General features: G+C 36.4%; 1 protein-coding gene across 1 annotated transcript in view; it reads right to left on the reverse strand.

Annotated features, from left to right (window-relative positions):
• Positions 1-3,420: 3,420 nt before the first annotated feature.
• PAX5 (paired box 5) overlaps positions 3,421-25,907 on the reverse strand; it is a 250,175-nt gene continuing 227,688 nt past the window's right edge. The window contains exons 9-10 of the mRNA XM_014051605.2: positions 21,234-21,320; positions 3,421-9,642 (exon numbers count right to left, since the gene is read on the reverse strand). Of these exons, the coding sequence (XP_013907080.1) occupies positions 9,566-9,642; positions 21,234-21,320 (164 nt within the window). The 3' untranslated portion in view covers positions 3,421-9,565. The remainder of the gene's footprint in view (positions 9,643-21,233; positions 21,321-25,907) is intronic.

Consider the following 25,907-nt stretch of genomic DNA (forward strand, 5'->3'; position numbering starts at 1 on the left):
ATTCTGATGGTTTTGTTTCCCAAAGTGGCTTTAAATTCAACATAGTTGGCATTTGAAGGCATTTGATTCTACTGTGCCAGTCAGGGGTGGGTTTCAACAGGCGTTTCAGTTCGCTCATGTGTGTGCTTCACGCATGCTGGCTGCATGCTGTGTGCTGGATGCATGCTACACACGCATGAACAGGTCAATGGAAATTATTCTGCGTATGCGCAGAACTAAAAAAAATGGCGGCGGTGATGGCAGCAACCAGGAACCAATTTCGGTGCCTGGCCAGCCTGGGTCACTGCGGGTTCTGTGACCCAGGCCGGCACACCACTACTGGTTCAGCCGAACCGGGCCGAACCAGTAGGAGCCCATCTCTGGTTCCAATAATATATACTTGATACTCTCAAATTAAAAGAATGATAGAACCTCTGAACTTAAAAAATTACTTTTATTTTTGGAACCAATAAAATTATGGTAAATATTTACAAATAATTATCTCACATAAAGGTTACATAAAATCAAAATGTCCACAAGTAACAGTCACTCTCATGAAGACACACTGATATCGAAACTACGCCAATCTTATTGCATGTTTCTTAAACTAATCTAAAATAAAATGTTTGCAGTCAACCATTTAACTTAGAATAAAAATCACAAAGTCCAGTATTGACAAGAAAATTCAGAATCAAAGCAAAACAAATGAATTCCTTTCCCAAATGCCCCTCCCTTTAACCCACATTTTAAAATACCCACCCAACTCTTAAAAAATAAATCCCCCAAATAAATCCCCAAAACAAATTTAAACAAACAAAAAAGTTTGACATCTTTGGCAAATTGGCACTGCTGTCATTACATTCAAATATTATTACACACAAAAGCAACGCACGGCACTAAGAAAAAAACACCAAGTTTTCAAGTCAGTTCTTTTCCTACTAGAAAAAAGGATACAAAAACATACACATTTTAAGAAGCAATTTTATCTTGTGGAGATTCGTCTCCTACTTCAAAGGCAATTAAATTGTATTTTTATGGTTATTTTCTTTATTTTCCTTTATTTTGTGTATTTCGTTGGTCTTTAAAAGTAAGCTTCTAAATGGCCATCAGAGACTTTGGTGAATACAATCAAAATTTATTTCTTTGATGCTAAATATTTTTTAATACCGAGAAGTCTGTCCTTGTTAATTCTATTTGTATGGCAATGAGTCTGTATTTCAAAGGCCACTAGAAAGTGACAATTCAGGTTGATTTCAATATGACACTGAGCAAAACGAAAGAAGTATCTGAGGTTTAATTGTGCATTGTATTTTGGTAGGAATAATTCCAGAAGAAATGTTTACAATGGATTACACTGGACAGGTCCAAAGCATAAGGCGGCAAATTCCACCTTTTCACTTTAGGACTTGATTTTTAAGGACAATTCCCAATGCATCAATAGTAAACTATTTTTAAAATGGAGGAAGGAAATGAAAGTACCTTAAAAAGGAAATTGTGTCTGAGTATAGGATGTTCAAAGAAAAATAATCTGTTCAGGACATATCTGAGATCTCAGATGTATCTACAGTATGGTAGTTCTTTGGATCCTGGACATCACAGCTAAACCTCTATGATAGGTAGATTGTTTTAGTTACAGATGAAGTCCTTATGTTTACTGGTTCTGGATAGTAACAATTCAGACTACCACTAGACGGCAGCAGAAATCCCAAAAAAAACCTCAGCCACCTAGTGGTTGTGTGCAGCCCAGCTCAGAAAGCACATTTTCCATAGACTTGGCATAAATGTATTGAGAAATAATACAACCTCTCAAGCAGTACAAACTGTGAGCGTGCAAAACCCACATTCAAGGGACTGACTTGACTTTAGTAACTAGTGTGAGTATTGGCAGCATAGTTGCAAACTTGACAAAGTAACTGGGAAAACATTGGCTCATTCAGCAATTCTGTTTTTACTCATTTTGAAAGAAATGCAAACACACACTTTTGCACATACCATACAAGAGGCCTAAAATGCCCTGGAATTATATTGCCTTGGTCTTTATGCTTGAAACGCAGTATACACAAAAGTATTCATGGAGGAAAAAATAACCACATTAAGTGCAATTGTAAAGGTATTTCTGGTATTAAGTCCCATGAATTACAGCTGGCATTATCATGTGATTCATGCTTCTAGTCAAATGATTTTAGGTAGATTTTGATCCTGTTAAAACTCTCCTTCCCCATTTTAATTAATCTTGATGATATTCAGCAATTATCAACTAACGGTTGGGTTTTTTTTTACTGTCATTATAGTCCTATTTGCTTGCAGCCCAGTCAGAAAGTGTATATTCATTCATGAGCTTCAACTCCAAGAACATTTTGAGTAAACCAAATTTTAAATTCAATGAATTTGTAAAACAAAATCATCTGAAACTCGATTGGTTTGAAAGCTGTTTGTAAAGGAGACCTATATCGGGTAAACAATTCTAGAAATATATAATCTTAGTCTTGTTTAGAAGGGAGTTGGAATCGGCTAACCTTAAGTTAGTTATAGCTATTCAAAACATGGCAAAGACATGATCCTTCCCTTTAGAGTTAATCTCGCTCCACTGGAAGAAGCTTTAAGGTCCAGAAAAACATTGGGAATATTAAACCTCAAAAGAACTGGAGATGCTTCAGATAAGCATCCACTCTTTTTAGGGCTTATCAAAAGAGAGTCACACCTCCAAATCTTTTGAGAGCGACCGATCAGGATTTAACAGATAGAAATGCTTACTGTCATCATCAAACCATGCACTTCCCAGTTAAAGCTGGAGAGAAAAAGTCTCAGAATAAGTGCTTGGGGACTAAAACTTGATACTAATATGTTTTCCTCTTATTAGCTGTAGTCCTGTGTTTAGTAGTAGTCTGTGTTTAGGACAACATTATCTTTTACCCAGTAGCAGTGGAAGAGCATTGTATGGCTAAAATATTTAAAGGATTGTTTTCACTGCCACATTGTTAAGGCAGAGGCTGTGGGAGTTGTATTAAAACCCCATTTAGGCACATTTTCTGGATTTTCCATTGATACACATTAAGCTACTGTACTTTCACATATAGGAGCATAGAACTTCTAGATCAGGGGTATCAAACTCAAGGCCCAGAGGCCAGATCCAGCCCATGGGGGTGCTTAGATCTGGCCCACAGGGCCACCCTGGAAAAAGCTAATACTGGCCCACAATGCCTCTGCCAGCGAAAACAGGCTCCCTACACGCAGCCCTCCCAAACTCTGTTTTCGCTGGCAGAGAATTGCAGGAGGCCATCACAGCCAAAAACGGAGCTCGGGAGCATGTTTTCACTGGCAGAGCACTCAGGCCACCAAAGGTATCCCCAACATGAGTGATGTTGAGGTGGCCACACCCATCCCAGCCAACCTTTCCCAGCCACAACCATCCCATTTCCCTGAGGTCAAACACAACCCTCAATGAAATCGAGTTTGACACCCCTGTTCTAGATAAGCAACCAACTATCTTGGGTCATGAAAAATTTAGCACAATATTGTGGTTTGGTTTGTGGAAATTTATACCACATGATCTTTTCCCCTTGTCAGGTTTCTTTTTTTTTTTTTTTACTGCAACAGAGTAATGAAGATGGCTCTCTTAAAAACATATGGATAAAAAAAAATCCCTAATATTTTTAACACTGGAAGAGGCTAATTCATATATTGCCTTTCTCGTTATCTGAATTGTGATGCCCTGCCTAGGCAAGAACAAGAATCGAATGGGAAACAGCCATGCTTCCAGGTGTAGCTCAGCTGAACCTCTGATGGAAGCAGAGCTATGTAGGTACAGTTTGGAATGGATTTGAATATATTTACTTAAACTTATAATTAGCAAAAAATAACAATATCACTCTTCAATCTTTCATGGGAAATATGTATCTGGAGTGACTTCTCATGTCAAGGAACTGGATCCATTGGTAAAGGAGGTGGTTACAGACTAAAATGAAGCTTCTTTCAAGAGTAGGAGAGAAGGGTTTTTTGTGGGTGGGGGGGAGATACCTACTTCCTATTCAATCCTTCCATGACTAAGGAAAGCTGAAAGGCAGAGGGTGGTATTTTACGTAGATGGATAATTGATGGGCTCTCTAGTTCTGCTAGAACAGAAGCAGTAGTAAAGCTCATATTAACAAAAGACTCCATCTCCTGTTCTGTTTTTTGGGAGGGGGGATGATTACTAGGACTTTCCCTTTCTTAAAAAAGCGGGGGCATCAAGGGAATTATCTTTCCTCCCACTTGCATTTCCAAAGTAATTCAGTAAATCTGTCTCTATGTTTCTTGCTTTCTCATCCCCACAAGTTGACACAACTCCTTTCTCCAATTTATCCCTGCAGGAGAGTTATTTTATACTAGCCCCAGTTTGTTTGAGTTCACAAAATAGTAAACTTGGTAGGAGGAGATTCTACACCCTTATTTACTGTGTGGCCAATGAGTATATGTCCTAATTATCACATGGATGTCATGTTTTCTCTCTCACTTTATCTGTATACATAGATAACATAAAATCCCTAATGTTTTTCTTTCTTTCTTTCAAAAAAAAAAAAAGAGGAAACCTGAATCCCAATAAGTCAGGTTCATTATTGCTTGATGTTCTACCATCTATTTCACTAAATGCATATCCTTGCTGCTCTAGTGTGTTTTGGGGATTCCCACATTGTGAATTGGCCTTAAATATAGTGATGGATCTCTTGTCATCATTTGATGTGACTAACAGATGATTCAGCATAAAATAATGACTGCCTAAAAGCAATGTAAAATGTGTGGGACAGAAGAATGGTGACATCACGTCAACACTTCCAATAGTCATTATTTGACCGATTAGCATAAGAATAGGTACTTCCTCCACATAAGGAACTTTCAGAAATTGTAAAGTAGAATGGAATGCAGAGAAGACCTAGGTTTTTTTTTCTATTTATCTTTTTACCATCTTCATGAGATTCTCTCCTATTCATACCTTGCATGAATAGTCAATATCTGTGTACTATATATGCATACATTAGAGACACTCATTGAATATTTATGCAAGAGTGTGCATATCATGACCAAGAGAGTAAAAGCCTATACAGGTGATACCAAAACAAATCCCTCAAAATAATATAAAGGTAGAGCTCACCATGTGAACCACAGTAAGCTTCCCCTATGAATCACATCAATGATGTGTCAGTTGACCAAGACTGCAGCTTACAGGATGAGTTCTCTACCTTTCGGTATCACATGCATGCGATATGCCAGGTAAAGCAGAGCCTGGATTTTCAAGGGCTCTCTGCTTATGGCTATTCCTGATTCACCAGGCTTTGTTAGATGTCATGATCATTTCTTTATGCAAGCTGTTGAAAATTGCTTGCTTAAGTACAAAATGCACTAATGTTTCTTAGCTCCTCTATTTTCTAGTCGCATACACACCATGTAGTAGTAATGGAGATGCAATGATTTAATATTATCAAATATTATAGGAGCCTACTCACAGAAGAGGATTGTCTGAAGCTCTGTTTCAGAAATTAAAACATTGGTGGAGGAGCTATTCTTGGGTGGTTTTCAGAGAGATTTTCTGCAGGGACTTGAATTGGTACCGCATTAAAGAGGAGAGGATAGCATTAGGATTGTGTCTGACCCAGGAATCTTTCACTTTTTCTCCATGGTTAGAAATTAGGGATTAGTGGGATGGTTAGACAATACTGTTTTTTATTTAACTTGTTGAAAAGGCTAAAGACTTGTAGTAAAAAATGCTGTACTTGGTCGCTCCAACTATATGTTAAATCATTTGCTCTACATCTTCCAATGAATGTCAACTTTTCCTGCTGTCTGCATATTTATGATTTAGATCTGCTGGGAAAGGATCAACAAGACTTTATGGGCATGTTATCAGCTTTTTCAGATGGTTCAGATAAGAAGCACAAACCATGAGTACTAACACTACCTTTATTGTAAGGCTATAGTATCTGAATCTTGCTAGTCTGAAAGAATTTCTCACCTGTTTTACATTCCGGAAAAGAAGAGAAATACTCTTTTTCTTTTTTGTGAGCTGAGTTATCTTTTGCATGAAGGTTTTTTAGACTATGATTCTTCTTCCTATCTCTCAAGGTCAGACCCATACAGGTAGTTACAACTTACAACAGTTCATTTAGTGACCATTCAAAGTTACAATGGCACTGAAAAAAGTGCCATTCACTTAACAACTGTGTTACTAACTTAACAACTGCAGTGATTCATTTAACAACTGTGGCAGGAAAGGTCACAAAATGGGGAGAAGCTCACTTAACAAATGTCTTGCTTCGCAATATAAATTTTGGGGTAAATTGTAATCGTAAGTCGGGGACTACCCATACATCAAAACTGAGCAAAAGGAGAGCAATCTTTTTAGAATATAAGTCAATAGTTTATGGGTGAAACAATAGTTATTCCCCTTGCACAAAGGAGTATAATGCTACCTCATGATGGCTGCAGCTAACCAGAAATGTACTTTGTGCAAGTCTCATTTATTTACAGACTTCCAGAGAAATCCCCAGTAAACAGTGATTATAAAACTGTTTTCTTACAACTTCAAATCACATATGTATTCTACAGGTACCCTTGTAAGGATCCCTTGCTGGTTATGCAGTTTGAATTAGTTGGTTAAGTCAGTCCTCTATTTAGTGTCTGCATAAACCTTGATGCTAAAAAAACAATAGCTAAGGTTTTCATGTGTTAAAATTATACATGAGATGGCAATTTCTTTTTAATTAAAAAAGCAGCTAAGAATATGTTTAATGTGATGAACACTCATTAACTAATTTGTTGCCCAGACGGAAGGTATTTTTCATTAATAAGGAATGATTTTTGTCGATGCCTCTATCTATTGATTAACTGGCATCTGGAAATCCCTTTTATCTGGTTTTGCAACTCTTCTATGAATCTTGGGGGAGGGTCTTAAATTAATATGCTGGCTATCTTTGCAATTTATATTGATGCAAGTCTATATTCCTGTAATTTTCTATTTCCTATAATTTAAATCTTAGACTCCCAACCTGGTGCCCTTCGGGTATATTAAGCAAAAAATACGTTGCTCAGACCATTTGGAGTGGGGGAATGGGGGAAAGCCAATCTTAAATGATGGTCTTTGATATGATCTGAAATAAGATTATTCAATCATTTCTTTGAATTAAATATTGAAAAAAAGATCCCTGCTGGGGTTCTGTGAATAATCCAATGACCTGTGATGGAAATATCTGATTTGAAGGGGACATATAAATACACTTTGGCTTTAAAAAAACAGAATGTAAGATAGACAGGCAAAGTATAAAGATAATTTCATATGAACTTCATTTTAAAATGTCCCACTCATCTGAGCATTCTTAGATTTTAAACAAAGATTTGGGGTTCCCTGACATGCATATAATTTTATCCAAAAAAATTTAAAGCAGGGCACAAGATTTTTTCCCCTATACCTGAGAAGTACTGTAAAAAGCACTCATCATTGAATTATCTCTTGACATAAAAACCAAACAAGACTTAAAGAGTATTTTTCCTATGCAGGATATCAATTTGGGTAGGTCTGTGAAATCTCTGATATCATTATTCAGCTTCTGTTCCACTGATTTTGTATAAGAAAAGAGAGCTTCTTCTAAGCATATCCTTTTGTTCAACTAGATCAGGGGTGTCAAACTCGAGGTGTCACATCATCACATGACGTATCACAACTTTTCCCCTTTCACTAAACTGGGATTGGGCGTGGCCAGCGCGTGACGCATCTGACCTACAGGCCATGAGTTTGACACCCCTAAACTAGATCATCACTGGTCATAAGATTATTTTTTTTAAAAAATGGATAAAATGAGTAGTTCTTGGAGTGAAGAGAATTTTATGGCAACATAAATAATTGAAGTCAATCTTTCCCTTAACATTTATAAACTTCATTCTATCATAGAGGAATGTATATACCATAGGGAAAAATGTTAAAGCATAGAAATACTAATGCTTTCTTTGTATACCAGGATGAAAATCCACACTACTAATACACTTAACTTATTCTTAGTGATATTATGTCAGTTCCAGTTGAGGAACTTTAGGAGAGTCTTGAAATTTTACTTATAAATAGCCCATGACATGATATAACCCTGACCTTTGTCAACCTCTCATCTTGTAACGTTATGAAAACTGCTTTATTAAGATTTGAGAAACTCGAGTTATTCCTTTTTGAAAAGGAAAAATAACCCCAAATTCTACCTTGGGAGATAATACTTTTACTTCATTGTGTATAAGCGTTTCTTTCCCATGTACAGTGGTACTTTGGTATTCGTCATTAATTGGTTCCAGGAAGCACAACAGAAAAACTAAAAATGACAAGTCCCAAACAAACCATGTGACTTACCACATGACCCTTTGTTTCAGCCTAAAAGAACTTCCTGTCTGTCCCTTCTGATATGTCAGTGACCTTCCAAGCACTGCTGACTTCCTGTCTACCCTCTATGGCCATCCCCCTCTTCCTTTTGCAGCGAACTTCCTGGCATGGCCAACTTCCTGTCCGTTCTCTGTAGCTGTCCCCCTTTTCCATCACAGCAAATTAGGTACCAAAGAAACAACATATATACTTGGACAACATTTTTGAGTCAAAATGTTGACTCAAATTTTGACTCAAAGTACCAAATTTGATGAAGCAGACGAGTACCAAAGTACCACTGTATATAAGATTTTGGTCATTTGGAATTTCTTCTTTTTTATTGAGATGAACTCAAAGTCAAAAAACATATTGTTGGTTGTGATTAGAAATAAACATTATATTCAATCGTTTAAAAGGTGGTAATTCTTCCTATCATTTGCTCATAGGTTCATTACCAAATGCTCACCTGACTGTCAGAATAGTTTTTTTCTAGAAAGAACATCAGCCCCAGAAATGGCCAGTTAATGTTAACCTGGTTTAGAGTTGTTTTAAAGCTTACTGAAGGTTTAGAGTCAGTGCACCATTACCAGAACACATTTTTCCAATGTATTTTAAGATCATCCTTTGTTCATGTATTTGACTTATGCTAAACCACTCTATAGTAACACAAAGAAGTTATTTACATTGGTGCTTTGCTATTTGAGTAGAACATTTGTTTTTCTTTTGTCTTTAATGCCCACTCACTGAATTAAGACCCAATTTGTGCTGTCCAAGCTGGAACTACATGTTGTATTACAATGCACACATTAAAGAGATACCCCATAGGGAATTGTTCAACATTAGAAATGTTCCTATTCCTCAACATGGCTAAAGGAACTAGATATAGCTTGTCAGTCCAAAACAAGAAAACCACATGTTAGACATGGCTACTGCATTTCACAAACTGCAGGAAATGTGAGCAAAACTAATTCTTTGCTTGGCCTGTGTTTTTTAATGGGAAATTCAATTAAGATCTCTAAAGAAATCCATTAATTAAAAACAGTGAAGTAATAAGCTGTTCACCTAGCTGAAAGAATAATATTCTAATCATTGTGTAGGCTGGTTGGACAATTTCTCTTATCGTTCCTTATAGCTTGATTTCAGTAGTTGCACTCTAGATGATTCCAGTGGTGTCATCTGACGTGATGTGGTGAATGTGCTTCTTGGTTTGTTTTGTCAGTGACGGTCATAAGCAGCAGCAGCTGCAGGGGGTGCGGCTCCACGGGCTGCAGCACTGTAATAGTAAGGAGAACCTAGAACAAGGAAAGACAGCATTGTGTAAACATGTTTCATGTGTAATTTCTATCAAGCAAATGAAATTGTTTGAAAACAGAAACAGGAAAGATGATCTGAAACCTTCACTGGGTCTTATGCAGACCCCTAAAATGACATAATAAATTTAGCAAGTCTTACACAGTTGGGGTATCTTCAGAGGTGGGCAGCACATAAATTTTGGCACCAAGTACCAAAAATGTAAGCACACACACATATGTGCAGCTTCAAAAACACAGCTAAATAGGACGCCATAGCAGTGGAATGGGTGGGCGGAGCCACCACAGATCGTAACTTTTGGTTAACTTTTGGTTAACCCAAACTGCTCAGAACTGGCAGCAGCCCACCACTGGGCATCTTAGTTATATTATACCTGGTTGAATTTATGTTTTACTGACAAAGAAATAAAGGGAGATTGGTATAGATCTATTTCAAGCTATTTAGCTCTCATCAGCCACACATATCCTTCTGGGATTCAAACCCAGGCTACTTGCATATTAGGTAGATATATTGACCTCTAAGCCATAGGCTCTCCTCCTTTTTCGGCTACACCAGGGGAAAGATTGTTTTTTGTCAAGGCAACCTGGTCTATCCAATTATGGGACGGAGCATACTGTTTCTGTTTTCGCCTTTCAGCCTCAATCCAGCAGCCTTCACAAATTATAAATCTTCAAACTTTTTTAGGTTGGCAAGGACAACAAATAGTTTGTCGCAAAAGTGACTGCTTGTGAAGACTCATGGATTGGGGCTGAAAGGTGAAAACAGAAGCCGTATGCTTCGTCCCATAATTGGGTATACCAAGTTGCCCTGACAAAAAACAACAACTCATGCAACTATTTTTTTTTCTTTTTACGTCCCTATTTCCTATTCGAGGTAAAGTTGGGACATTGGATGGAGCTGAGCATTTCCTGGTCATCAGATGCATCAGATGCTAAAATGACCATTTGAAAAAGTTATGGTGTATCAAATTCCTAAAATCCACCCTAAATTATCTGAGTGTGCTGTGATATTTGCATAGTCTCATCTCTTATTGGAATGAAATAAAATGTATTGTTTCTTGGTTCCACCACAAAAGCGCGTAGGACAAAATCGCGCTCGACAAAAGCGCGCTGTGACGTCATCACAGCGCGACGAAAAAGATCGAAAAAATGTAAAAATAAAGCTAAAACCTTCCCCTAACCCCCCCAAACCTAACCCTAAACCTAACCCTAACCCTAACTCTTAACCTAACCCTAAACCTAACCCTAAACCTAACCGTTAAAGTAACGAAAAACGGAACGGTAACCCTTATCCTAACCCTAACGCTAACGCTAACGCTCTAAAGCTAACCCTAACCCTTACCCTTACCCTAACCCTAACCCTAACCCTAACCCTTACCTTTATGTGAATCGGCTTGCTTTAATTTAATTTTTATTAATTTTTATTTGAATTTTTCGATCTTTTTCGTCGCGCTGTGATGACGTCAAAGGCGCGATTTTGTCGATCGCGCTTTTGTCGTCCGCGCTTTTGACGGGTCACGTTGTTTCTTTAGATAACACAATCCACATAATTAATATTGTTTCTGCCCTCACAAATTACATGATTTCCTTCTTCTATATACAGCCCTTTCAACCAGTAAATCAATTTTCAGCCAAAAAAAAAGGTCCATGAAGAGTTCTTAGGTTTCTTTATAAAAGTATTTATTGCTCTTTCCCTATTCAAACAAGCCAATATAGCCATTTCTGCAAATTCTATCTTCTTCATGATCCACTCTTCCATTATGGGTATTTTTTATGTGTCAAAATTGCTATTTTGCTAATGTTAGCATGTAAAAAAAGAAAATCCAAGGCTAAAATTTCTGAGCATTTTGCTAAAAAGTTCCAATAGTTATCCAGCATAGAAAGTAGCTATAAAACAACTACTGGTAATTGATGAAACACAGCAGGACAGAATTTAGGAGCCAGGAAATAAGAGTTAAGATGTTTCTATGTATGAAAGTAGTACCTGAGAAAGTTTTAGTAGAACCCTTACATTCCTTTTTCCATATACTATGTGATTTTACTGTGAGATAAAATTTAAACATAACATCTCTTTGTTAAATTGCAGCCTTACCTAGGTTGTACCTCTTTGAGCTACAAACTGTTTCTCGGGAACAGATAATCCACACCCGAGATAGATCATACACAGTGTATTAAATTCTTTTTATAAAAAACCACTCAAACTCTTTCAAAGCCTTGTTTTCACATAAAAATTGTATACACCTTCTCCATGCTGGAAAAGTAATGAAATTCCTAACAGCAAAACCATTCCTGTCATAGAAAACGCTGCTGACAGCGTTAAAGGAGAAGAAACAGGGAGAAATCAATAGAGTAGTGACAGATATCATGAAGAAGTCACAAAGTTCAAGACATGTGTAAGGGGCCAATATTTCAAACAGATGAGCCTGTGAAAATAGACTAGCAGTATTGCACAATGTTGATGAAAAAGATTTTCTACATCCTGTTTCAAGAGAGCCAACTGGTATTTTGGGAAGATGGAGGAGGAAGGGGAAAGGGGATAGCTTGGCTTTCCTTAGATGTCTTTCTTGATACAACAAGGGCAAAGATAAAGTTCTGTAATAAATGGATCTTAACTCATATTCTGAGGCTTGTTTAGATCAGCTATAATCTTAGCAACCAATACAATAGCAGCCATAACCAAGTGCTTCCCAGATGAGTTGAATTGCAGCTCTTGTAATTGGCTTATGCTGAATGAGGGATTACGAAAGATGGTTTAAGATAACATTGGAGTAGGGACCCATAGAGCAGTAGAATAACCTTGCTATTGTTGCTGCAGGACAAGCAGTTCCTATGGCAACTTAAATTTAAAAATGCATTGTAAGTTTTTATTATTAATGCTCTCTAATTTCATCCATTTAACAATTGCATTGAAATAGGTTGCGTATTCTTAGCACATGTGCATATATGAAAGAGCCAGTGTGGTCAAGTGGATTAAGGTGGTGGAGTAGGAAAAAGAAGACCACGTTCTTGTCCTCCCTTAGGCATAGAACCTGACTGGGAGACTTTGAGCTGGTCATTCTCTTCTGGCCCTAGACTGGGAAGTTGAAAAAAAAACATGAAAGTGAAATGCAAATGAAGCATCATGGATTTATAACCTTCAGTGAAGAACCTTCATCCTGCATTTGTGTGTGTGTGAAAAAAGAAAGCAAGATTATTTTAAAGAATGAGCATTCTCTATCAACTCTTGGGAGGTCATTGTGGCCATGGAAGAATTGCTTCTGAATTCCAGAATTGCAAAGAATCCTACTCTGCATGCAGAGTAGGGAAATCAAATTTACCAATTAATGATCCTCATATGTAAATCCCAACTGTTTTTCTGTGTATGCATGCAGGCCTTTGTGTTTGTTTTGATTCCTGGCAATTGCCTAGACAAGTTTTCTTAGCAAGGTTTTACAGAAATAGCTTGCCATTGTCTCTTTTGTAGGGCTAAGAGAGAGTGACTGGTCCAAAGTCACTGCTGGTGTTGTGCCTAAGGCAGGATTAGAACTCAGGACCAGAATGGATGCCTTAACCATTGCACCAAACTGGCTCTCAACTTTTGTGAGGGCAACACAAAAGCCTAGTGCTAGCAACTGCAGGAAAATCTGTGTATTTCCTGTGGTATGCAATTTTCCAATGCAGTGTCCATCATGTATGGAGGTTTACGCATTCACTCATTAACCAAAGAACATAATAGAGTAACCATCTGATAATAATTCAATTTCCATTCTCCAATTTTTAAACTAGACAATACTCATATTCAATTAAAGGTTATCAATTGATATCGGATCAAATGCACAATGGTAAACCAGTTCTCAGAAATGCATAGATATTTTCCCAATTACTAGAATATATTTGATTGTATCTAACTTTTGCCTTTCTACTTGACTCCCTTTGCTTCTATACCCATAATTACTCATATGAATCCATATTACGCAAATTACTCTAGACAAAACCCTATATTAAACAAAGAAGGAAAACTATTGATTATATTGACGATATTAAAAACTTGGTTTTAAAAAGTAGAACTTCCTTCAAGAGTTTACAACTTTTTTTTTCTTCTCCAAGCTGACTTTCTGATCCATTTTTACTTCATGATGCTTATAAAATAATCTGACTGTTAACATATAATTTTTCTCTGTAGCTCCCTGGCAGCATTTTATATATCTGCTGAGTTGGACTTTTTTCCCCCATTCACATTTCTGTGCTGAAATCAAAAAGGTCTGTATTTAAAGTGAAAAATAAAAACATCACATTCCAAAACATTCACTCTTTTGCCCTGTCATTACACTCTCCTCTAGAATAAATTTGTCCTTTCTTCTGTCATTTTTCCTTTCCAATTCATATTATCATCAATTTATTTCTTGACACAGTCATTTCTGACTTCTACTTGTTCCCTAATCCTTTCATAGAAGCCCATAGAAGTACTGATTCTAATCCTAACTGACTGATTCCATACCTTTTCACCTCATATGAAATCATGCCAATATTGTCAGCCTTATGACACTGTCCTCTATAACAACAACTCTCTCTATAAATATATCTATAGCTCAGGTGTAGCCAAAAGGGAGCCCTGTCGGCCTTACTTACAATTCACAATGTGCACAAATCACATCAGCACAGAAGAGAGAACAGTGCATCAAATGAGATCCGCTATGATCAACATCAAGTCGAAAGTAATGAGTTAAAATGTTAAAGAAGTTATTACAACAAACCAGCATGAAATTGAATCATTTTTCTTCATTAGACTGGGTTGCTATTATCCACTTTTAACATGTTTGTATTAAGTAGACTTTAAACATGTAGGCTCGCCAGACTTCAGTGGCTGAAACCTCTTGGGGTTGCGAGTGTGTGCGTTCATATAAACTAGGGCAGCCATTATGACTTCGATGCTCGAGCTCCAAATACAGTTTTCATAAAGATTTCTAAATGGACATTGTGTCAGCGTTCAATTATACAAAGCTAGAAATAAGAAAACAGTAAAGTGATGTATTCTCTCACTCTTTGCCTCTTTTTACAGAAGAGAGTGTATACTGTACAGAGGAAACAAAGCACAGAAAGAGGGGAGGAAGCTAAAAGACTTATAGGGTTTCAATAACAACATATTTTTAAGCTACATTCATTACCTTATCTATGAACAATAGATCTGATTATACCCAACAAAGTTACAGCAGAAATCCTATGAGAGGCAGTGACAACTGGGTCTTACTTTACTGGAATCTAAAGGATATGAGCCTCTAAGTTATGACACATGGCAGCTGTCAATCAGGTCATTTAAGAAACCATAGGAAGGTGCTCATATACCATTATGCAGTACCTGAATAGTGCCCCCCACCCCCACCCCCAAAAAAACCTCCTAGGCCAAGATTACTGGCATCAATACAATGATTTATGTCATCTTTAGATTTTCTTATCATTAATGTGCTCATCAGATGAAATTTCAAATAGTGTGAAAAGCAAATCCATCTCAAAATTCTGATTGTTTGGTTTGATCCACCCTTCAGGTTTTATGCAGGCTGGGAAATAAAGTGTGTTGTTAGAATCTATCATAAAGCTGAAAAACTGATTGGAACATAGAAAGATCTATTAAAATATCTCTAAGCTACAGAACAAATGTTCCCTAGGAAAGGAAAAGCAGAATGCCTCATAATGGAAGAGGTCACAAATTACTGGTACAGCAAGGATGATCAGAAAATAAAAGATATATTACTATAACATTTGCACTAAAATTTATCTTGTTAAAGAAAGACATTTAATTAAAAAATCAAATGAAATTGAATTCTTTAATCAATAATCATTGTTAACAAAGATTGCAAACAACTCTTAAAATATTTGTCCTGATTTGTTTTCTTTATATTATTCTTATTTGCTAATGGCAAAATAAAAATGAGCAGAAATCATTATTCATATGAAGTATGAAAAGATATTTTAGTCTACCTCCACCCCACCATTTCTATTCCTCCATCTCTTTTTTTGTTTTGTAATTTATTCCTGATTTGGCAATTTAGCAATAGCATTTAGACTTATATACCTCTTTACAGTGTTTTACAGCCCTCTCTAAGAAGTTTACAGAGTCAGCCTATTGCCCCCAACAATCTTGGCCCTCATTTTACCCATCTCAGAAGGCTGGAAGGCCAAGTCAACCTTGAGCCTGGAGAGATTTGAACTGCCAAATTGCAGGCAGCCGGCAGTCAGGAGAAGTACCCTGCACTACTGTATCCTAATCACTGTGCCACCATGGTTCATTTCTTCAATTCCTGATCTCAAAACCACCTAGAAACTCATTTATGGTCTCTCAAGGTTGTTCACTTATAGCTGCATTCAATCCAGCATAACTATTCAAGTTATTGCTGGTCTTTTATTCTACTCTATCTAAAAGAATACAAGCTAGAATAAAGGCAAAATGGTTCCTCTTCTGAATATAGAGGTAGTCCTTGACTTACAACCACAATTGAGCCCCGCATTTCTGATGCTAAATGAGACAGATTTTTGTTACATTTTCAATGCTCCATTTAACAACCATTTAACGTGGTTGTTAAGTGAATCTGGCTTCCCCGTTGACTTTGCTTGTCAGAAGGTTGCAAAAGATGGTCACATTATCCCAGGACACTGTCATGAGTCAGTTGTCAAGCATCGGAATTTGGGGAAGATGATAGAACGGTCATAAATGTTAAACATAGTCATAAGTCATTTTTTTTCAATGCCATTGTAACTTCGAACAACCTCTAAACAAACTGTTGCAAATCGAAGACTACCTATAGTCAAAATCATGAGTGATCCTAGATTCAGAAGCTGAGCCAATTGGAAACTACTTGAATTCCCCTAAGCAATAAGATTTCTTTACCAACTGAATATATTTGTCTACTTTATTTGTATATCACCAGCCCTCCAACAAGATTCTGGTGGCAAGTGTATGTTCTGTTTGTAAAACAGATTAGGTTTCTGGTATATAATTCTTTATAGAATGTACTTTTGTAAAATTAAGCATCTCCCCAAGTTCTCATTCCCAATCACTTCTTTTATGCTGGGATGCATTTTGCCATAAGAACAGATCCAGCTCCTCCCACTAGATCCTAACAACTCTATGCTGTCAGGGACCAGGAGTTCATTGACATCATTTTATGACACTGTTTGAATTATGTTCCCTAATCCTAACCATTTTCCATGAAAGAAGTTATAAGAAACCCTCCTCCTCCAAAGAGAAATACATGTTTTACCTGGTCCAAAGTGGTATTCCAAAAGGCAACTGGACTTTCTTGGTTTTTGTCTTGAAAACTTTTCACTTCTCATCTGAGAAGCTTCTTCAGTTTTCAGCAAGAAGCAGCTTCTTAGATGAGAAGTCAGACCTCTTTGAGGAAAAAAAAACCCAAGGAAGTCCAGTTGCCTTTTGGAAAAGAACTTTTGGGACAACCATGACCTGGATGACTGAGAATCTCCATAGACACATTTTGCCTAACACCAGCATGCTGACAGCTTCTGCACTTTGTCTATAAGGTTTCTTCCCTAAATAATTCAATAATAAAAAGCAAATTTTACTAGCAAACATCCAATTCAGAGAAAACATATGTTTTAACCAATATCCAACTGTAGCTGAAAACCCCAAGAAAAGTTCTCCTTAGAGCTTATAATATTGAAGCTTGAAACCATCAGTTTCCATCCTATTTCAAACATGAGAGAAGAGAAATGTATTACATTTGCATAGCTCACATTGAGTACCACTGCTTTCCCAAATCAATGTAAATAATAATTTATCATATTATATTGTAGTAATTTGCAATAATATACTTCCTTATTTCTGACAACTCAAAGTGGTATGTACAGGAATTGTCTTCTAATATTATCCCAAAAAGCAATCTGACTAAATCCATCCTAATCTTCCACATTACCTCCCTTGCTTGAACAGTGATAAACTCAAGTGTTTTATAAATATGATGCTTCTTTATTTCCTTGCATCAGCCTCATCCACTTTAACAACAACATTAGATTCTATCTTGCATGTAACTAGGGACAGTTTGGCTGGCAAGTAAAACAAGGAGAATCTATTCAGTGGCTTACAGAATGGATCAAAATAGATTAGTTATGGATGACTATTTAATTAAGTAATTATGGCTTTGGTGAACTGATGTTTGTACTCTGTTTCCCCAAAAATAAGACCTCTCCAGATAATAAGCCCAATCAGCATTTTGAGCGCATGCACTAAAATAAGCCCTCTCCCCAAAAATAAGCCCTCCTCGAAAATATTTAAATGCATGCGCAGCCGGTCCCCGCCATTTCCTCTGGTTGGTTGCTGCAGAAACAACATGAGGTAAGGCGAGACCGGAGGGGGCAGAAAGGGAGGGTGGAGCATGCCCCATGCACCCCGCATGCCCTTACCTAACAGCTGCTCCCACAACCAGAGCAACTGCACTCCTTCTGAAATGCTAATGACCGCCGCAAAAAGAGAGAGTCCCAGTAATGCGCAACGCAGCTGCAGCCATGAGGTGACCATGCTCGCTGCCTTCTGCACCTCAAAAATAATAAGACCTCTCTGAATATAAGGCCAGGCATTTATTTCAGGGGTCAAAAGAAAATAAGACCCTGTCTTATGTTCAGGGAAAACAGTAAATACAAAGAATACATCTTATATGCTTTTTTAGGAGTATTCAACTTTTTTTTCTTCTTTTATAATTTTGTGTTTTCAAAATACTGCACAGAACAAACTTCAATATTAATAACCGATTGGGATTTGTATTTCATATACTACCCTAACTCTCAGAAATACTGCATTTCAGGACAAAAGACCCAATGAAAAAGATGGCTTTAGGAGAAAGTTTTAAACATTTCTTGTTATATTGTCTTTTGTCCAGAAATTGATTATTTCCAATAAAACTGGGAAATGCCCCATAGATGTAGTAAATTCTACAGACATAGCTCAGAAAAAAAACACCTCATATTTCCAGAACAGGAAATATAGTCAAGGAAACGTATGAAGGATATCTGGCTAGAGAAGCTGATTTGTCCAGATAAGATATGTTGTTGAATATATTTCAATTATTGCATCCAATTAAATACTATTTGAGGTTTTCTTTCCTTAAAAAAAACATTGTATAGTGGTTAACTAATTATAAACAGTACTCATTTTACTCATTGCTAGCGCAGGACAGCCCATGATATTAGCAATGTGCAGACAGCTTTATATCAGATTAGAGTGCTAAAAATGATACCTATACTAGGATCCAAATAGAGTCAGTTTAATCTACACCTCAGGAAGCTACTACTGTATTTCACTGCATTGCATAGGTAGTGAAACACTTCTTGGTGATCAGTAAGGAGTAACAAACAAGGAAATAAGTACTTGTATCTGTGGGAACCAGTCCCAAGCGGTGCCCTCCATGCTTTTTGTAAGTGGCTATAGTCCATTTTATGTCAAGCTAGTTGGCCTTGAGTTGAGTATGTGCTGAAATAGTATTAGAAAACAGCTTCTGATTTGAGCTGCACCAGACCCTTAGTTACAGCACAGTAAATGGCAATTTTGTACTGTAAAAAGCAGTGTGACACAGAATGCTATAACCCATCAATTCCTCCCAAAGGATTTGTTTAAGGGCAAGAAATGTGATGGGTAGATCTTAGGTGGTTCAATTACTTAGGGACTCAATTACTTAAAACAAAGAAACTGAATTTTAAAAAATGACAAAAATTCAAAATTATTTCTCTGCTAGAGGTCACACATAACAACCTTGCCATCCATAAATCTGAAAGTCTCTAAGGCACAATATCTCTCTGCTAGAGAAGTGACAATTAATTGGTATTTTACTTACCTCATTCACATAGATTATGCAGGAGAATTCTAATCACCATGTGCTACACACATGTAAGGTCAAGTTGGGCCAGATTTTGACAGTGGCGTAAAATGGATGTTGCTTATCCACCTTATTAAAGGAGGGTGAGGGTGAGTTACTTAGGGACTTCCAAGGGTCTGTAAGGCGGGTTTTTTCAGAATCATTTGGATTCTGTCTTATTGCAAAATTACAGGCGCCCTATGTGTCTGGATACTAAACTTCTAATAAAGAACAAAATTGTGTGTGGGGAGGAGAACAGTTTAAAGAGGAAAGAAAAGATCCTGAAGAAAGACTATTCATTTGTAAACATAAGTTATGCTGCTCTCTTCTACTGAAACAACATCATCTTTACTGAAACCCAAAAGATCAAAGGAGCCATATATTCAGCCAGCAGTATGATGAAACATATGCAAAAGAAATATAATTTATTCTACATTAAATTAAAAATTCGGACATGAATCCAGAAAACTAGCCAGGAAACACTAAGGGGATGCACTGTGTTGGACTTGATTTGGAAGATGCAGTTAGAAGTCGTCTGTCCCTTCATGGAAACGACATGGTTGCTTTAATGAGTTGCAGACAGGTTCAGCATTCACCCTTCCAAACATTTTAATGCATTTCTTCAAATTAATTCAAAATCACAGTGGAGCCTTAATAAAGCCTGGAGGCATAGCATGAATAAAGCCAATAGCTTGGGAGAGTTAAATGTAATATGGGAATGGATTCAACTTCCCATAGGCTACATTTCTTTTATACCCCTGCCAGTTATGGCTAAATTTATTACACGGGGCTTTGCGCTATTTTGTAGCCTGTGTGCCAAAAGCAAAAGGGGAAACAATTATATACAGCAGGAACAGAGATAGCTTTTTCAAACTCCTTTCATCTCTGAATAACCATGGCAGACTGAGAGTGAGCCACAGAAAATCTTGGCAAATGCCATCTGAGATATTTGTTGTGATGTCGGAATATGAATATCTTAATTATGGTTTGTTGAAAGAAAGCAATTATATACCCAGTTGTCCGTTCCTATCTCTCATATTTACATTAAACAACAAGAATTACTTGAAAGTGAATCCAACTAAAAACAAAGAGACTTCAGGTTTAAATTTAAGCATGAAAGAGTTGTAAATTAATCAGTTCTGGTCTATGTAATTTGGTGATTAAATATTGCATATACTGTTAGACATTGCTATTTAGCTATAGAGAAGGCATTCCAGAATGTTTCAAAACAAATTATTATTATATCCAGTCCTATGATTCTATGTTCTATTATTATCAGACGCATCATTATTAAAATTTTATGCATAGTTATAAGAACATAAAATTTAAAACATATATCAATAGCACAGATTTATATACCTTCTCACGGTGCTTTACAGCCCTATCTAAGCATTTTACAGAGTCAGCATATTCCCCCCAACCACCTGCATCTTCATTTTACCGACCTTGGAAGGCTGGAAGGCTGAGTCTACCTTGAGGCAATCAGGATCGAACTCCTGGCAGTGGGCAGTGAGTTAGCCTGCAATACTGCATTTTAACCACTGCACCGCCACCGCTCTTCTTTTAGAAAAGTCTAACTTAGGTGATGGTTTCCCAGAAGCGTACAGCATGGATTGCATTCTGTTGCATGGTCATAAGGTCCTCAAGAGTACATTGGGCAGGGCATATGGGGACACGTTATTGCTTTCCTGAATTTTGGATTAGACTGTGGCTTTAATGGCATGAGAACAAACTTACCTAACAATCCAGGGTTAGGAAATCTCCAGGAATCATTGTATGTTGAATATTGTGGGTGACTGTATGGGCTTCCAGAAAACTCACTCCCTGAAATAAAGAGAAAGGAAAGAGCTCAATAAAGATCAAGTAAAATAGCAGAGATGGTTAAAAGTCATATGAATTCTAACAATGTCTTAATGCAGTGAATGAAAAGAAAGAGGGTTATTGGTCATGACATGTTGTCTACTATTACAGTCTTTATGGTTTTATGCTACAATTGCCCTTAGATTCTTTACTCATGTTACTATATCCTTATTTTTGCTACTGTTCTTCACATTTTAAATCATTTTATCATTGTCATGCCCGTAATAATATAGAAATTGAAAGGCAGGATTAAATAATTAATTATTGTGATTGGTCACACAGATGGTCACACTGGATTTGGCACTTTTATCCACCTATCAACTCATTCCCAAAGACCTGGAGAGGCAGATGTTGCTTGATAGTGTTAAGAGGATCATTGCAGATGTAAGCTTTTTCCAAGGAAAGCTGCCTTTTGCAATTGACTGATAGTGATTTTGTCAATACCAATGGTGTTCAAGTGGGGCTCCAGATGTTTTGGGATTTCATCAAGGGACCTATTACTATTGGTACTATCTTTGCTTGCTTCTTGTTTGCTTTTTTTGTTGTCACAATCTTTCTGTTGATATTTATACATTGGGTTTTTCACTGTTTTCTGAGAAACAAATTCAGACAAACTAAGTATAAATGTTCCTCTCTACAGAACTGTTTAGATCAGGGGTCTCCAACCTTGGCAACTTTTAAGACGTGTGGACTTCAACTCCCAGAATTCCTCAGCCAGTGAAGCTTCTGGAGTTGAAGTTCACAAGTCTTAAAGTTGCCAAGGTTGGAGACCTCTGGTTTAGATGGTGATTTTGAATCAAATTCAACCATGTTTAGTTTCTTGATTCTGAATTGCCTGAATTCTTTTTTCATTATCCACATACTTTGGGGGAGGAGATTTCTTTTTATCAACCAATTTAAAGAAAAAAACATCTTAAAGGTTCCAAAAAGAGACATAAAAAATAAAAGAATAAAAGAAATTTGATTAAAGTAGGAATTAGAAAATCATAGAGGTTATAGGTCTCTAATATATAATAGAAAAACAGTGGAGGTCTTCTAGTCCAACCCTGCTCAAGCAGGAAACCCTATACCATTTCAGACAAGTGACTGTCCAATCTCTTCTTAAAAACCTCCAGTATTGGAGCACCCACAACTATTATTGATTAGCTTTTTAAAAAGCAACAGATTACTTACTGTATCATGTAAAGCAGTGGTCTTCAACCTTGGCAAACTGGCTGAGGAACTCTGGGAGCTGAAGTCCACAGGTCTTAAAGTTGCCAAGGTTGGAAACCACTGATGTAAAGGACTAAGAATAATTATTAAACTTTAAGTATGGCTGAACATCAAACATTATGGCCATTACAGCATAAATCACCAAATAAAATTATGAGTTGTAATAAATTCAATAATTCAGTCTATATTACTAAGAATATTACTATTCTGATACAGAAAATTTAAACATCAATTCTATGCAAAGTGAACCCAAACTTTAGATGTGATATTAGTCTAGGTCTAAATGATTATTTCCAGTTTGAGTTTATTTAATATGATTTATAAGCTGCCCAACTAATAAACAATTCTGGGTGGGTTACAATTTTTTTTAAAAAAAAAAACTTTGAGGGAAATCAAACAACCTTTTAAAAAGAAAAAATATAATATCCTTGCAGCACTTGTCATATACAAGTTAATTCAGTATACTTTGAAGGGGTGCATGAGTGGGTAAAGTGAGTTGAATAAGAATGTTGCAACTATCATAACTGAAATGTGAAATCTCTTTTTAAATGTCTTCATCCCAGCATCAATTATTTTCCATAATTGTTCAGCTTTATCATATTGACACCAAATATGAAAAAGTGATTCAACTTACTCATTACATTTCCAATTTTTTTGAAAAATAAATGGTCCATTTTAACAAGCAAGACTGGAGCCATATATTAACATCTTATACCAATTTGGTCTGAGTATAATATTCCAGGTGAACTTAATGTTCTTCTATTAAGATTCCCATTATTATATCTCTGTTACTGCATTCAAATGTTGTATCTATTTAATCATGCAGTCTTTGACTTGTTGAGATTCTGATCACTAGTAATTTATAAATAAGGCCCAGCAAATGTTCTGAATTGCAATCAAGTCTTTCAATATTCCCACTTGTTTCTGCAATTATGAGCCATGGTGGCGCAGTGGTTAGAATGCATTACTGCAGGCTACTTCTGCTGACTGCCTGCAATTTGACAGTTCAAATCTCACCAGGCTCAAGGTTGACTCATCATTCTGAGGTGGGTAAAATAAGGACCCAAATTGTTGGGGGCAACAGGCTGACTCTGTAAACCACTTAGAGAGGGCTGTAAAGCACTGCAAAGCGGTATATAAGTCTAAGTGCTATTGCTATTGCTATCTTAACAGTATGCTACATATTTGAAGATACTAGAAGAAATTAAGTAGACTGGATCATATGAATTTTAGAGTTTCATAAGATTTTATTTTATTAATCATTAAATCATGCAATCTGAACAATTAACTTTTCACTGAGGAAATTAATTTCTACCCTCTTTTCATAAAAATAAACATTTATTAGCAATATAGGAGGGTAGGGATCTGGACTGATTATTTTCTTGTGTTTACCCAGGCATTCAATATTTGAAAACATCTCAATTACTTATTATTGAATAATCTCTTATAAATTATTTGACTCAATTGTGTTAATCCAGACATACTGTATTTATGCTGGACTGGAAATCCCACCCCTTTTGTGATTTTGGTAATTTTTTTCAAGGTATTTCACGATTGCATGTATGCTACTTGAAGAAATTCCAAAGAGAAGTATGTGACAACTTCGATACTGCAGATACAAAAACCCTTGCTTCTCCCTGTATTAAAAATTTTAAATAGGTCATCTTAATATCAGCATAATTAGTTTGTTGAGCAGAGGGAAAATATTTTTAAATATTGTAATAAAAAGAGCTTTATAGCTACATCTCTACTTTGGCATCTATCAGCAGAAAAGATTTGGGAAGTCAAAGCTTATTAACCTATATCTTCCTCCTCTGTGAATTTCTTTGGTATCATCTATTCATTTCAGCAAAACAGAAAGAAGGGTTGTTGTTTTTTTGCATTATAGTTCTTTTGGGAAAAGTTTAAGTATTCAGCGTCAATTTTGTTTAATAGTAACATTGGACCAAAGTGGCATACAGTTCCTATTGTTTTGATGCATGCCACACTCTGTTTGAGGGAAATTGTTAGATAATAATCAAGGGAAGATAAGGTTTTTCCTCTACCTGACTACATTTCTCTTTGTTAGAAAAGGCACTAAAAATATTCTGACCCTGTTTAAACAACATATCTCTATGAAAATAAAGAGAAGGCTTGCACAAATTTAAAACAAGATGCCTGTGATGTTTAAATCTATTAGAATATCTACATTATAAGGGTCCTTTTTTAAGATTACATGTTTATTTTACTATACTCTATTTAGTATCACACAACTGGGCTTCTGAGAGAAAAAAACTCAAGAAAGATTCCATATAGAGGCCTGGTTGCCATATTTTTACTATTTCTTGTCTGCTTTTTTGTGGTGTTTGACAGTGAATCGATGTTACTCCCCCACTGTGGAAAGTAATGTAATGAAGTTCATGTAGGCTAGCTTTCAAATAAACATTTCCCTGTCCCCTCCTGAAAATTTAATTGGTACAGACCCACCAGGAGACTGGGTCATTTTGTGAAGAGAATGTGAGCCTTTTCACACTTTATCTTGTAGCATGATTTCTAGGGGACATGAAGATTATGTGGGCTCTTAATAAACTGACTGATTTTAACTACTCTACAATATCTGCTACCCCTGGAGGTAGTAGTGAGAGGGAAATTAAAAATCAAGTTTTTAAATTAACCTGCCCTCTTTATGAGTTACTTCACACATAGAAAGCAACCATCATACTCTTTTATGTTTTTCACTGCTAAAGCCGCACTGAGAAAAGATAGGGCTTTTAATCCATTCTTACCTTCCTTTAAATGGAAAATAACACCTGGATGAAAGATCTTGGAGTATAACTTTAAACAGGATCAGATTAAAATAAAATCAGATTTTATTTTTTTCATTGTTATTTTATGAATGGTTTGCTTAGCACAAATATTCATCTGAATCTTCTTTGTTATAGGTGAGCCTGTCAACCCAACACAAACTCTCTCTGCTTTTGATTTTGTTTTAATTTAAGAATAGATGCATTTAATAGTTTCAATATGCATAATGGCCAACAACTTATGATTAATAATATTTCAATTATTTGGGATTTTTTAAATAGCAGTTCCAATAACACCATACCTTACAGATGCTATACTACTGAAATATCATACTGTAGGAAGTTATCACCCAGTCCTCTCCCAGAAAAATGAAATATCCTAGGAAATATTGAAAAGACAGAATATTACATTTCTCTGGATGTGAAAAGGAAGAAACATGTTTTAAAGAGAGAATAGCTCCCTGTAGCTTCCTGCCCCCACCCACTTCATCAATGGGCCATTAAGAAGGCCAAGCCAGTCCCTTTACATAATAAAGAGTTCTCCCCTTCAGCTCCA

This window comes from Thamnophis sirtalis, unplaced genomic scaffold, assembly GCF_051295495.1.
Source record: "Thamnophis sirtalis isolate CommonGarterSnake01/CBP01778 unplaced genomic scaffold, rThaSir2_p1.2 scaffold_5, whole genome shotgun sequence".
Classification (NCBI taxonomy): domain Eukaryota; kingdom Metazoa; phylum Chordata; class Lepidosauria; order Squamata; family Natricidae; genus Thamnophis; species Thamnophis sirtalis.